We start from the raw sequence: 14,826 nt of genomic DNA, 5'->3' as shown, positions 1-14,826 counted from the left end.
TACAGCAATCTGATCATTTTTTCCCCCTGATTGATAGATTCCATCTCGGCACAGACTGCTGTTCCTGTAAGGCCATTTTCAGGGTGTTTGCGTCTGTCTGATGATTTCTTGATTTAATTGTTACATTTTTAGTTTTGTTTAATCTTTTAGTTTTTGGAGTAAGTCAACTGCTGGCATCAATGATGTCTATGGTGGGATTTCTGATATTTCATTTGATTTATAAATTGTTAAAAAACAAGGCAAAAAAATGGGGCGTATGCCCACTTCTCCAGGGACCATCGGTACATCACATTTGACATTTCTGCCGTTTGAGCAGTTTTTAACGGTACAATGTGGGCCGAACTTAATGCCCTTTAAATACAAAAAAAAACTGCTTCACAGTTCACCAATTGCAACCAACTTGTTAGTGTAACCTTTGACTGCAAATGATTGCGCATGTGTGGTTATGTCAAATTAGGCTATTATATAAATAGCACTTTATGCTATCACACAATAGTCCTCACATGTGATTGGCCACATGGCATTCCATCAAAACAAAAATCTGCCCCGTCCTCTCCTGATAAACGAGCTAAATAAAAGAAGCCGACTCTCACTTGATGGAAATCACTTCCTTTGATTTACTACCAAGCATCGGGTTTAGAGCCGGCTCTTTTGCTCATGACACACTACACTTGTATGTATAGGTCTTTATACACCCTTGTACAGGAAGGCCTAGTGAACTCATTGCTTTTCAACTGTGCCTTGCTAACCTGCTTCACCAGCTGGCTCTGACATTAGCATGTATGTTATTTTATTTTTAGTAACAAAACTCAATGTTTTTCTTTAACTCCACTTTTTAGAATAAAATATATGCCCTAAAGCTGGGCTAGCGTTTAAGAGAGAGCAGTGTAATAAAGCTAGATCTAAGAGTAACAACTGAGGTGGTCCCCCCAACCCCCATGACCTCTTTATGTGAGATACTGGCTGGTGAACAGATGCATAGGCTGTGAGTCTCTTTATTCCTCCTATTGTTTAGCCTGTGAATGTAATGATTGGATGAATGTATTATGGCTATGACGGATATGTTTTGTTTTTGTTTATATCAGATTTGAAATTCATTGCTACCAGAAGAGATATTATTGCAGAAAACATCCAAGCACCATATACCAACGCAAGCAACATTTATTCCTCTGCATATTAGTAATACATTTGTTGATACTATATTTCCTCCCACAGTTCAAAAATAAGTTGGAGTGTCTTAATTGCCAGTTGCCAGTCTTTGTGTGTTGGTACTCACAGACTGGTGTCCTGGATAGGGTGTACCATACATAGTGTTCCATGGGAGCTGGGACAGTATGGAGTGCTTATGATTTATTGACATTATGTGCAAATTATTTTCATTAAATGTTATGAAGTGTGTCATTGCTGCCGGTACCAATATAATGTATAATATATAGGTATAAACAGAGATGGTTGGGTCAAGAAGGGAATTCAGGATAAAATAAATTGAGATGAGGCCTGGGTTAACAAAGACCTTCACTACTGCTGTTAGCTGGCTGGGTACCAGTAGAAACTGTAACATTTTAACTTATTTCTACTCTACTTCTCCTGCCGTTTGCTTTTTTTTTAATTCCTTCTTTGATTGAAAAGCAAAAAATAGACAAAGAAAAGTGTAGGTGAGTTATGGCATCCAAAATATTGGCAAGATAAAGGTAAAGGAAGCAGAGCTGGTTAAAATAATGGAGGAAAGGAGAATAGTACTGTTTAGGAGAATGGGTTAAAGGGCTTCTTTGAAATGCAGTTTCCACTGTCTCATCAAGGAAATGTACTTTTTCTGTGATTACTGCCATATTCTTGTCAAAATATAAATAAGAATAATTTCTTATGTATCAAAATTCCAATTTGTTGTCTTTTTTTATTACAATCATTGGAATGAAATGTAGACAGACATACAGGAGCTTTGCATAGAGTGGAAATCTGAAAACTGGATGTGGGTCATCTCGGAAATGCACTAGGAAACTGCGTCACCCCACCTCATTCAGCTAACAAGGTGAGTCTTACCTTCTTCTTTTTTGCAGGGAAAAATAAAAGCTCTTCTTCATGAAAGTGATGGGGGTGCCAACATGAAAAGCTCTGCTTCCAATGCAGCTCCAGTAAACATGATGTGACAGTTGGACTCGATCAGATAGCAGGCCTAATAGATGAGTTTGCAAGCCCCAAAACTTTGGTACATTCAGTGCAAAATATATATTTATAGACACAACAGGACAGACATACAGTACATTTATGTACAAAGAGACAAACAAGACTGCACAAATGATACACGTACATGTGCTCCCACATTTCACATATTCAAAATGGCTCAAATGGGTTTTCACCTCTTTTCAAGCAATGAACCATCATCATCAACCTATTACTAAGATAGGTAGACTAGACACACATGTGAAATCAATGTTTTAGAGACATGCTGCCAATACATGCCGTTACACAGTCATAAACCAAACTTTGATTCACAGAGCACAGATGGAACTAAATTGTCTGTTCTTCCACCTTGTCTGCTATGAGCCACGCACTGATTCCAGCTTTGACAGTGTCAGTAAAACATAAGGCAGCGTCACGTGCTTCAGTGTGCACCCAACTTTCCCCAACTCACTCAACCCTTTCATGTATGAATGGATAGTGGAATCATCATGCAAAATAACCTAGTAAGGACATTGTATTGCACTATTTCAGCATGCAATATCAAGCTATAACATGATGCCACCTAGTAGTGTCACCAGACGAGCTCACAGAGCCGACCTGGAGGATCCTGCATGCATTACAGGGCTGGGGAGAAGGCAGGGGACATACAGTATGGGGGCTGGGATAACAGAGCGTGCCTCCACATCTCACATCACATGTGACGGCCTTTTGTCAGTTATTCCAGCCCCTGTGGTCTAACTTCAACAGGACTGTACATCAGGTGTACTCGTGCATGCATCCCATAGAAAACCAGTATTTTGTTGTGTTCATGTGTGTGTGTAAAAGACAGAATGAAAGTGTTCTTCGGGTTTGGGTTGAGCACATAAATATAAGGTTGATCACATGCTTATGAGACAACACTGTGGTGCTTATACACCACAAGATCTAAAGTCGCTTACATGTTGTCATGACTGTCGCACCTAATTGAGTTTTCAGTCCAGACAGTCAGTTGTTCCTGCACTTCAGTACAACATCGCATCACAACACACAGATTTACCACCCTTCAAAAAAAAAAAAAAAATGGTCAAAGCTTAAAAAAGTAGAAAACTTCCATTTAGGAGTTTCACTTTAGTGTCAAGAGGCACTAAATCCTAAGTGTCAGACCAATTCCAGACACTACACTCACAACTGTCATTAGCAAACACATTCTTCAGTACCTCTTCATTCCTCAAGTAATCTTTTTAAGTATTTTATTCGTCTTTGAGATTTTACAGTTTCTTGAGGTTCTTACATTCATTCAATGATTTGGTGTCCATCACCTTTATTAGGTGACTATGACTATCTGGCATAAAGCTAAATCTGGAGCACTGCTTGAGTTTGGCTTCCTATCATGTAAATCAAATAGCAGGGTAGCATTCCTCTAATTCAATTTTACTTTTAAATTAATGTAAGACATCAATCATAGCAACTGAAAATAGACCATGTAATTATCTGACAACTTCACTGAAATTAGTCATTAAAGTTGGTGAACTACTGGTTTGCATACCACAAAAATAATGAGACATTCAGACAAAAGTGAGTGGTGTGTGTTTTTACCGCCGTAGCCCTACTGTCAGATTAATACAGTTTAAAGGTCCAAAGCAAGAGGTCACTGTTTTTGAGGACGAGGGTTAACAATGAGGTGGAAAAGGGAAGGTGATAGAAATTCAGTAGCCAAGGCATCAAACTGAAGAGTTAAAGCACACGTGTGGCCTGTACAGAACAAACCACCTTCAAATCCTGCAAATTTGCTTGTTTAAGTGTTCAGGTGAATCAAGACTAATGTGAGAGAGGAAGGTGAAGAACTGTGTTGATGCCTGCTGAGTGAAGAAAAGCCAGACAGCAGTATTCCACAGGGGAGTTGATGGGTTAGTTGCCGTTTGAGAAAATAAAAGTTTTCTTTCACTGTCTCTCCTCAATGAGAAACAAAAAAGTTCCTACTTCCAGGGTAAACTTGGCTTTTGGCTGGTTCGAGGCTACTCAAGCCCGAATGTGCTGGTTTCCTCCACAGCTGTGACCAGCTTCTCATACAGCATGGAGAAGGAGTGGTAGGGAGGGAGGTCCAGACGATTGAAGCAAGTGTGAGCTCTGTGGACACACACACACACACACACACACACACACACACACACACACACACACACACACACACACACACACACACACACACACACACACACACACACACACACACACACACACACACACACACACACACACACACACACACACACACGGTAGTTTTACAATTAAAGGACTGGAACTAGTTTGTGTGGTGGGTGTTGTGGAGGTTTGGATGAATGAGAAGGAGTCAAGCTTTAGGGTTGCTGGTCAGATGGGGACACTGGGTTTATTATGTCAAAGAGTTTTGGGGAATAGACTGGTCTGGGATCTCAGAGCTTAACCAGCTTTTAATGTGAGTGCCTCAGTGAATCTGCTGCTGTTCAGCGCTCTCAGTGTTGTGTATGTTGCTAATAGCTGTAATCATAACAGGGCGAAGCCTCCTCAGGAATCAGGAAAAGAGCAAAGATGTCTCTGTGATAATTGAGACATCTGTAGTCTTAACAATGTTGTCCCTAATACTGTTAACTCTATTTCTATTTTCTCTGCTTTTATTTCATCAATTTGAAATACAAGTGAACTTGCTGCCTAAGATATCCCACTCACCAATGTGAACCATTATGAAGTAATCAGTGTTATTCAATTCTGTCTGTACTCATATTATGGCTTATCAATATCCACTATTCATGTAAATAAGATGAGATTAAAAACTGTTTTGAATATAGCCAGGAGAAAAGAGCAAAGACCTATTTGGAGCTTTTTTTGGAGATCATTGCACAAACATAAATTATGTAATCCAACAACCTTTTATTCTCATTTAAATGGGCTCATTTTGAGCAAATCAAAATGTGTAGAGTAGCAGTAAGAACCCTTGAAATATAACAAACTGAAGGAGGTGATTACCATTGCCATTAACAAAATATCAATATGTTCAAGTGCTATCTTTAATAGCAAATTTCAAACAAGGATAAATAATTTGATCTGTGATGGGAAGCTGACTTGTTCAGGGTACACGCTGCCCTGCACCCTGAGGAGACTAAGATAGGCTTCAGCACACAGTGACCCCAATCAGGATAAGCGGGTAAAAGACATGGAATGTAATAAATGTATAATCTGAATGGGGTTCAGAAGAGACTAATCCTTTTCAACACATATTTTGCATGTTTACAGGAGTATTTAAAAAGGACTGGTAATATGTTGACCTAAATAAAGTTACAAAAAAAACATTTGAAATGAAATCCTTTTGATTTCTATAATATAGTCTACATAATAACTGTTCCTTATTGAATGGTTTGCTTTATTATCATCCATGAGCTCAGTCAAATGTCACTGTTAATGCCGCATTACAGCAGAATGTAGTAATATACAGTAGCATGGTTCTTTAATGTTTCCAATTACATCACAAAAAAACATCTTTGCAAGACGCAAAGAAGCAAATCTTTATCCAATCCAATCCACTTCATTTATATAGCACATTTAAACAACAAAACGTTTCCAAAGTGCTGCACATGAGATCATAGAAACAGTAAAACCAAAAGTATGCAAATGAGCTCCACCACTAAATTAGTATAAAACAATAAATATAAATAAAAACATATTAAAAACAGTAGAAATAAAATCTATTTAAAAAATAAATAAAAAGACACAGGGGACCACACAACTTATGCGGTGTGAAAAGCCAAAGAATACAAGTGGATCTTAAGACGAGATTTAAAACACTCGTTTTAAATCTCGGGCTGTTTGGACGTGGAGGGGTAAAGCGTTCCACAACAGAGAACGCTCTGTCCCCCCTGGTTTTACGGTTTGCCCTAGGAACCTCAAGCTGGAGCTGGCCCTCAGAGCATGCGGGGGTCAGCGAATTTGGATGAGGTCTGCGATGTACTGAGGGGCCAGCCCATTCAAAGCATTTTAAAATCAATTCTAAAATTAACAGGGAGCCAGTGCAAAGACGCAAGGATTGGGGTGATATGTTCATGTTTTTTGGTCCCTGTTAAAAGTCGTGCCGCAGCTTTCTGGACTACGTGCAAGTGGGAAAGTGCATTATGGCTTATGCCCGAGTAAAGTGCGTTGCAGTAGTCCAGACGACTTGCTTGAAAAGATTAAAAGATAAAAACGGGTTAACTTTGGATAAAAGACAAAGATGATAAAAGCCAGATTTTAAATAGCCATTGATCTGTTTATCAAGTTTAAAATCGCTGTCTAAGGTGACGCCAGAATTAAACCAGAATTAAAAACAGATCATTAAAAACCTTTAAAAGTGCAGATTCAGTACTATGCAATGCTTTGTAACCTGACTGAAACGGGTCTTAAGTACCATTTTCATCTAAAAAATGTTGCAACTGTGCAAAAACGCATTTCTCTAAGATTTTAGACACCAAGGGCGTTTTGGAAATTGGGTGTAATTTGCTCAGTTAGAAGGGTCAAGGCCATATTTTTTAATCAAAAGCTCAACAACAGCTTTCTTACAAAAGGAGGGCACTATGCCAGAATTCAAGCTGCTGTTGATGATCTCTCTGACAGAAGAACCAATGGTGTCCCAAACCTTTTTTAAAAAAATGAGGAGGGACAAGGTCTGTGGGAAAAGAGGAGGGTTTTAGTTTGGTAACCATCCCTGTTTTGCACAGACAATGACACAGACAAACTGACAAAAAACAAATGAGCACTGAGTGGACACTGAACACCACAATGAAGAGGGAGATATGTTGGCCCAATTAGCAGCAACCTTATCAATAAAAAAGGAGAGGAATTGTTCACATTTTTCCTTATTATTTCCTATGAAGTGGAGAGACTCGGATAAAAAACAGAACCAATCGTGTTAAAAAGAACGTGCGGCTTACAGACATTATTTAAAATTAAGTCTGAGAAAAAAATTGTTTTTTCAGCTTTAACAGCACTTTGATCATTTCTCCAGCACTGTCTAAGAATCTGCTGCAAAACCACCAAATGATCCTTTTTCCACATACGCTCCGCCCACCAACACTCAGGCCGAGCTGCGTGTGTAGTGTCATTGAGCCACAGTTCCTGCTTTGCCTTAGGACAAATGGCTCTGACGGGAGCAACACTGTCCAGGACTTCAGAGCAGGTGGAAATAAAAGAGTTCATCAATTGCTCCGTGTCTATAAATGTAGCAGAGTTTAGTTGATCCAGTGCCAACGCAGTAAAAAGAGGAGAAAAAGCAGCAGCAGTGTCAGGCTTAATAACACGACCATGACGCGCGGGAGACAGCTTAACCTCCAAAGAAAAAGGAGGCAAACCACAAGACAATACAATGTCTGAAGTGTGCTCGTGCACTTGTGTTGGGCCAGTGACATGTTACATTAAACTAAAAGCTTCCACCAAGTCCACTGGTCATGGGCTTAGAAGGACAACATACATGCACATTAAAATCTCCGACAATTAAAACTCTGTCATAATGGGTGAGCACACAAGCAACAAATTAGTAAAAGTCTGTAATAAAGTCGTTGTTGGGCTTTGGTCAAGAATGATTGAGAGAATATACACATCTTCAATATGTATGAAACATACCAGCATGCAGTTTAAAATATTTCACCGGCTACACTGGACCAAAGTTAAACTTTCCCGATTCTTACCAAATATAAATCCCATATGTGATTGTTGCAAGCAATTCCAGGCCACTTGAATTCATATGCTTTGGGAATTTCCTGGGTTAAATAATTTCTGGAAGTTCATATTTGATACACTTTCCAGAATTATAGGCAGAGATTTAAGCCAATCTGCCTTCCTGGCTGTATTTAAACTGAGTTTGGGGCACCACACACAACTCTGTCCGTCTTTTGCCACACTTATAGCCAGAAGACAGATTTTGATTAGATGGAAAGAATGTAACCCTCCAACATTTACACAGTGGCTTAAAGACATGCTGTACTTCGTTAAACTAGAGAACATAAGGTATACTGTCTGGGCTCTGATCATTTTATAAACGACTGAACCTTAACTTCTTTCTCTGCAAAAGGCATTACAAACCCAAACATTAGAAACATTCTTTAGATGCTCCTTTGGTTCACATGTCACTGCTCCTTGCTGCAGTGAATTCCAACATCTGTTTGTGACCAAGATGATATAATATATCATTTACTGTAACTCATCAGACTGTATTTTGTTTACATATCGTATTTTCTTCTTTAAGTTATTGTGATCATTGTTATTGTCAGGTATTATCATTATCTCAATTATTTACTGTACGTATGTTTTTCATTATAATTATCATTTCTTTGTTGTTTTTTTTATCTTTTGAGTTTATTGTGGCTTCCTCAATGTTTCTGTGGGAGGGAGGAGGGGGTTGGGTTCTTTGTTCTAATTTCCACAAAGAGAACTGCATATTCTGAAGATTGTATTGTAAAAAAATCATAAATCTTGTTAAAAAAAAAAAAAAAAAAAAAAAAAGGACTTCTTAAAAGCATTTAATCCTTATACAAGCTAATGTGGTATCATCAGCATGGTCAGTTTACATAGGAGATAAATTATAGGACAATAATGTTATTCATTTTAATGTTGGAATTTCCTTTTGGTGTTGCACTTTGTAGACGGTCCCTGCACACAACGCTCTTGATCCACAGCTCATTGATATCATTGCAACTTTTTAAGCTTAGAAGAAAACAGCTCTGTAGTATATACTGTACTCTCTGTGATAGACTGAGAACAGAGGTGTAAATTGTGCCACTTTTTGATCATGAAATATCAATGTGGAAATTTGAGGAAGCAGACACTGAAGGCAAAGCAAAGCGCAAAGCTGAGAGAACTAGGGGCCAACATGTTTGTAAAAAGTGTGAGATTGCACATGTACTGTATGTGTGCAAACAGATGAGAATTTGTTTGAATGTCTCCTGTTTTTATGTAAAGCTGTTTGGCCTGCACATGTGCATAAATATTGCATTGTACCTAAAATATATAGTTTATAGCTTGTTTGAAGTCCTGAATGCAGCACACTGGACCCATCTCACCTGGGTAAGGAGGTAATTTTTCCCCATTTCTCTACACAGAATCTGCGGGGTCCATTGCTGCCTCGCAAAGAAGCGAAACCCTCGTAGGGTATGCTGGAGGTGCCTGTCACAAACTGGAAATAGGAGAGAAGCATTGTGTCAATTAGTCATTATAAAATCTTTACCTCAAAAAGAAAACATCAACATTTAGTTGAAAAGTAAAAATCTGAGACACTTCCTGGAGGACTAAAGTCCTTAAAGACACACTGTGTAACTTTTGGCCACTAGGGGAGATAGACCAGTAACTTTCACGCAAGCGCCCCGAGTGGCCACAAGTGCCGCAGCACTGTCGCAAAAATCAACAAACAGTCAGTCGGGCCAGCTTCCCTTCTTCTTTTGATTGTGTATGCAGACAGTAGTTGACCTGTAACTTCAGCATAAGGATTGGCTCTAAGAGCTGGGGAGCAAAGCGGGGCTGGGCTGGCGCCACGCTACAGTCTATGGGCTGGAGAAGCAGCCGCCACCGCTTGCTTTCTTCTCCCTGCCACTGGAGTCCCGGCGCTCGGCCTTCCTCGCCGCGTCAGTGGCACTCCCCCCCACTCCCTGGCCTCGCCGCAGTCGTCGCCTCCCTTTGCCGAGGGTCGGCGCGGTGTCCAGGGTCGGGGCGGACGGACGACCCCACGCACGCCGACGAAGGGGGTGGACAATAATGGCGTGTGTCTTTAAGTAAAATAATATGGCATACAGTAGCTTAGCAGTAAAACTGATGATGAGCCATTCACTGTAATCATGGTTCATTATGAATATAAATGTATATTATGCAGGACAGCATCCCTCCAGGGCTGAGGATCTGGAACTATAAACTTCATCTATATCATTTAGTGTTAACCAGAATGGCTCCACACGATGGCAGGCTGTGAGCATGTGGTCCCTCTCACATCCTACCTGGAGCAGCCTCAGCCTTTGTTCATTGTTGAATCTCTCGACAGCAGCCCAGAACCAGCGAATCACTATGTGGTTGTCATGGTAACCTGTGAGGAGGCAGATGATGGTGGTGCATAAGTCAGATGAATCACAAATAAGGCCTGTTTCCAGTCTCTCCTCCACCTTCTGCTCACAGCGATTTTTGAACAGGCTTTGCTCTTAAATGTTTAATAAGAGCAGCCGTTCTGTCCGTCTCAGTCAATTCCTCCATTAAAAGAGTTTGACATTGAGTCATGGCGGACTGTCAGGATGAGTTACCCTGCTGCCACCCAGCTGCTGGCAGCTTCTCAGCTGTATTGGTCAGAGTCTATTAAACTGATGGCCTTTAGGATCAGCAGACACTGTTGCTCATATCAGTGCACACAGCTTATGTTACCTTGACTCAGTGGTTCCAAAACTTTAAATGACAACTTGTAGATTACAAAACCTCTAATAATAATCACATGTACAATGCAATAGATGGTCCACATTGGAATTCATACAAGCTGCACAAACACAAGGTTCTTTGGACTTCAACTGAAGGTACTAAACTGCTCGGAACCATAAGTTTCCCAATGAGAAACATTTTACAGAATCCTTTTATGATTAATTATCATGGAATGTTTGTAATTTCTTCGAGTTTTAGAATGTAAAGCATTATCAAACAGACAAAAGGAATTAACAGCAAAAACAAAAATTTCAGTGTTTTTTATGATATATTTTTAATTTTGGCTGGGAGTGTAGCTAGACATATGGAACAAAATATAAAATAATCCTAATTCCTTGACAGTGGAAAGATCAAATGTGAGATTTCCACATGCTGCACCATCATTAAAATGGTATTTGAAAAGATAAATAAATAACAAAAGTAAAAATAACAACAATAATTACCAAAAAACTACTACTTTACTTATGGATGTATTGCCACAGGTTGTGAATGCAATCTGCTGAGGAAGCAGTCCTACATCACTGTCAGTGTGTCACACACCTGTCCATCTGGCTTTCATCTCCCTCCTCTCCCTGCATCACATACCTCCTCTGTACTCAGTGTTGTTCCTCCAGTCTGCCAGGTCGATCTCTGCAGTGCCTGCGATAACCAGCTCCAGCTCCCTGGCATCAAACACGGATACCAGCCGCACGTCCACCACCTTCAGAGAAACACACACACACACAAACACAGTCATCATCGAGAATGAGGAATAACAAAGCCTTAAGGTGAGCCCCGTCTATACAAACTCATCTGTAATTGATTCTTTTCTACAAATGTTGAGCTTTCCTTTCATTCTCACAAACAAGCGTTGGTGTTATTCAGTTAAACACATAAATCCCAAATATATCAGCCTTCACTCCAAAAATGCATCAGTCATTATCGTCTGCACAAGTTTCCCTGGACCACGTTTGATTACTGGCCACTGCTGCTGGAAACAGTCAGCTAGAGTTGCTGTTATCTATGCTGTGATTTTCAACACTGTACCATGCACATTACTGTCCACACAGTTATTATTATTAATGTATTTTTCTAAACTGTTTTTCAAACAAAAATGACTCCAAACATAACTTTAATGAAAATCTGTACACATACTTACCAATATGTATGTTGTGTCACATCCACATTATTCCCTCCTCAGCTTGATCACTAGCATTTTTATATTATATGACATAAGCTACTAGTGGTTAGCACATCAGCCTCACAGCACGAAGGTCTTGGGTTCAAGCCCTGGGGTAAACACATCCTTTCTGTGTGGAGTTTGGATGTTCTCCCCGTGCTTGCATGGGTTTCCTCTGGGTACTTCCTCCCACAATTTAAATACAGTACATAACTGTTGTATTAGTCTTAAGAGTGAATGTGACTTAAAATGGTTGTTTGTCTGTGTGTTGCCCTGTGATGGACTGGTGCCCTGTCCAGGGTGTACCCCTGCCTAACGCCCTGAAAAAGCTGGAAATAGGCACCAGCAGACCCCCTGCGCGTCGCGACCCTAAAAAAAAGGAGCAAGCAAGTCTGGAAATGGATAGATGGACATAAGCTACTTAGTAGTGACAAGCAGAGGTGATCAGACATTTGAACATTACAGTAATAAATGGACTAATGCAGCCATGCAGTGTCACTGAAATTGATTTATCACCTTGTTAAAAAGTACTGAAGCCATAATGAGCTGCAAGGTAGAAAGTTTTATTTTTGGGTTTCTGTGTAATGACTCTGTCTCATTACAATTTCTGTTGAAAAATTACTGGTTTGTGCCTCATTATTTATAGAGCTGGTCTATAAAAGTCCCTAAATAGCCTTAATCAACAGAAGGGAGGTTAAAACTGCATAAAGTCCCTCATAGGCCTACTGTACATACTGTAATCATTTTTAAAGTTCATCACATGTTGTCTTCTTTATTAGGCTAAAAATTAAGGTAACGGTGCTTCACCTCATAGAAACCTCTGACCAGGCTCTCAGTCTGCTGAGCGACTCCTCTCTCAATACGCCACTTGACCATTCGCTCGATGTATTCCTTTTTGTTCTTCTCCGACACAGGAATGCCTGCCCCGCCGGGTTTTAGCTCTCGCTCTGTGATCTGCAACAAGAAAAAAGTCAAAAAGTGTATTTCTAGACTTCTTCGAAAATGGTGTGATTGACTTTTAATTTCAAGAAAGCCCACCTGTCCAAACACCTCCTCATTGACAGTGAAGGTAAGGTCCAACATATCTTCAATGTCATTGTCTTTCATCCACTGAAGGCTCTGGTGGAATTCTTCATCCAAGAACTCCAGGTCACTCAGGTCACAGGGGCTACATCCAGGGGTCACAGAGAGGTCAGCCACATGATGCATGGACAACAAACACGGTTTGAACTTGAAGAGCTCTTACAATTCAATTCAAGTCTATAAAATTGCCCGAATGGCTTACATTGACATGTATTGAACAATAATTTAGATACTGAGAGTAAAACAGTATTAATAGGTATTGTTGTTTGCAATTAGGATGTCTATGTGTTTGTTGTCTGTCTCTATGTGCTTCCCTTTCAGCTGGACCGCTGCCCTGTTCATGAATCATCCTGCATTACACACTAACACAGTTAATCTAGTAAACCTTGACCATAATATTTGGGAAATGAAGAGTAAGGAATATCTGCACAATGTCTAGTGATTTAGCAGCAAATCGTACTTTTTAGTAGCGCAGACAGCACATTGTAGGAGTGGAAACCAGAGAGAAGCTGGCTGAGAAACTCACATGCGCAGAAGGCCTTTGTAGAAAGGTCGGGTAAAGAAGGCATCCAACAGGTACTGATGAACTAGTGCCAGCCCCAGGATGCGCCCACTGAAGCGAAACCTGCAACCAGCATGAGAAAGACCAGTGAGAGGGCATCGAGGTAAGAGGGTCACCTGAAATCTGATAGTTAACCACTTCATTGATCCTGTTCTAAGGTAAAACAACTTACTTCAATCATTTCTTTGGGTTTGTACTCTTAAAAGTATTTATGTTTACCTGATTAAGCCATGAGTGTGCCATACTTTAAAGGAGACATATCATGCCTTTAAATCCTTCCTTTTTACATACAGTATAAATCATACAGTTGTGGTCTATATAAAGCGGAACTGCAATGCTTGGGTCTGAATTCCTCATTAGTATAGCTCCACAGGCCCCTTTTCTGATGTGCTTCTGAGAGCAACTCGTTTTGGTGCGGTCTCTTTAAATTCAAATGAGACACTTCACAGGGGGTTACTACATCCAACAACCGAACATTTTGACTTATCCTCTCGTAACTTCGGCCTCCTGGAGCTTGGACTACAAAATAAAAGCGAGAAATAAAAATGGTTGGGCCTGGAGTCGATGTCCTAATTTGGCAGTTCCGCTGCAAATACTGTGACGTTATTGTTCAAAAAACGTAATAGAGAATAGAAAAATCGAAACAGATTGAAAAATATGACCAAAACAGAATATAAAGATATCAACAGAGCACCTGAAGAGACTAATTTAAACTTTTCTGTTCTTCTAAACACTCTAAATATACAACAAAATGCATTTAAGGGCTAAAAAAGTGGATTTAGCATGATGTGTCCCCTTTATGACACTTCTTTTTACAAATGATGACTGTGTCATTGTGCTGGTCCACAGACAGCCTGAAACTTCTAAAACATGCAGGACTCTGTCCCTCCAAGAACACATTTGAAAACTCCTAGTTTAGGCAAAAGAAATCAATTCCAATGAAATCTTATAGCCTCGACCAGATGTTTTCAATCTTTTTTGTCTCATGTACCCCCTTTCTCTTATTTCTGAATCCAAGTACCCACTATATTCAACAACAACATTTTGCACAGAATATTATGAAAAAAACACTATAGAGCTTGGTGATGGAATGAATGAGTGATAACATACATTTTAAAGAAACTCAGTTTGTAAATAAGTGGAAATAAACAGTATTTAGTGATTCCTGAATAAAATCATTTCTGTAGTTTTTATCATCTCCAGCCCGGTGTGGGACCAAGACTGACCCTTTAATTTCAAGACAATTTCTATTATCGTTATTATGATATTCTTTTATAAACTTAAAAAACACATTCTGAAACTTTATATTTAATGCTTTCATTTGCTAATTTCAGTGCCATTGCGTACCCCTAGGGGTACATGTATCCCCATTTGAGAGACATTGGCCTTGACCACTGGTTCTCAAAAAATG

At 39.7% G+C, this 14,826-nt stretch overlaps 1 protein-coding gene across 2 annotated transcripts in view; it reads right to left on the bottom strand.

Moving 5' to 3' along the window:
* Positions 1-1,370: 1,370 nt before the first annotated feature.
* The window catches only part of hecw2a (HECT, C2 and WW domain containing E3 ubiquitin protein ligase 2a), an 84,201-nt gene continuing 70,745 nt past the window's right edge, over positions 1,371-14,826 (bottom strand). Inside the window, exons 24-30 of one of the 2 annotated variants that reach the window (XM_028435876.1) lie at positions 13,380-13,478; positions 12,809-12,938; positions 12,578-12,724; positions 11,197-11,311; positions 10,146-10,231; positions 9,222-9,334; positions 1,372-4,287 (exon numbers count right to left, since the gene is read on the bottom strand). In XM_028435876.1, the coding sequence (XP_028291677.1) occupies positions 4,176-4,287; positions 9,222-9,334; positions 10,146-10,231; positions 11,197-11,311; positions 12,578-12,724; positions 12,809-12,938; positions 13,380-13,478 (802 nt within the window). In that variant the 3' untranslated portion in view covers positions 1,372-4,175. Of the gene's footprint in view, positions 4,288-9,221; positions 9,335-10,145; positions 10,232-11,196; positions 11,312-12,577; positions 12,725-12,808; positions 12,939-13,379; positions 13,479-14,826 lie in introns of both variants that reach the window. The other variant, XM_028435878.1, reaches the window with a different exon arrangement.

This window comes from Gouania willdenowi, chromosome 21, assembly GCF_900634775.1.
Source record: "Gouania willdenowi chromosome 21, fGouWil2.1, whole genome shotgun sequence".
In the NCBI taxonomy this organism is placed as follows: domain Eukaryota; kingdom Metazoa; phylum Chordata; class Actinopteri; order Blenniiformes; family Gobiesocidae; genus Gouania; species Gouania willdenowi.
Note: the sequence above shows the minus strand (reverse complement) of the source record. Positions and strands in the feature narration are given on the sequence as shown.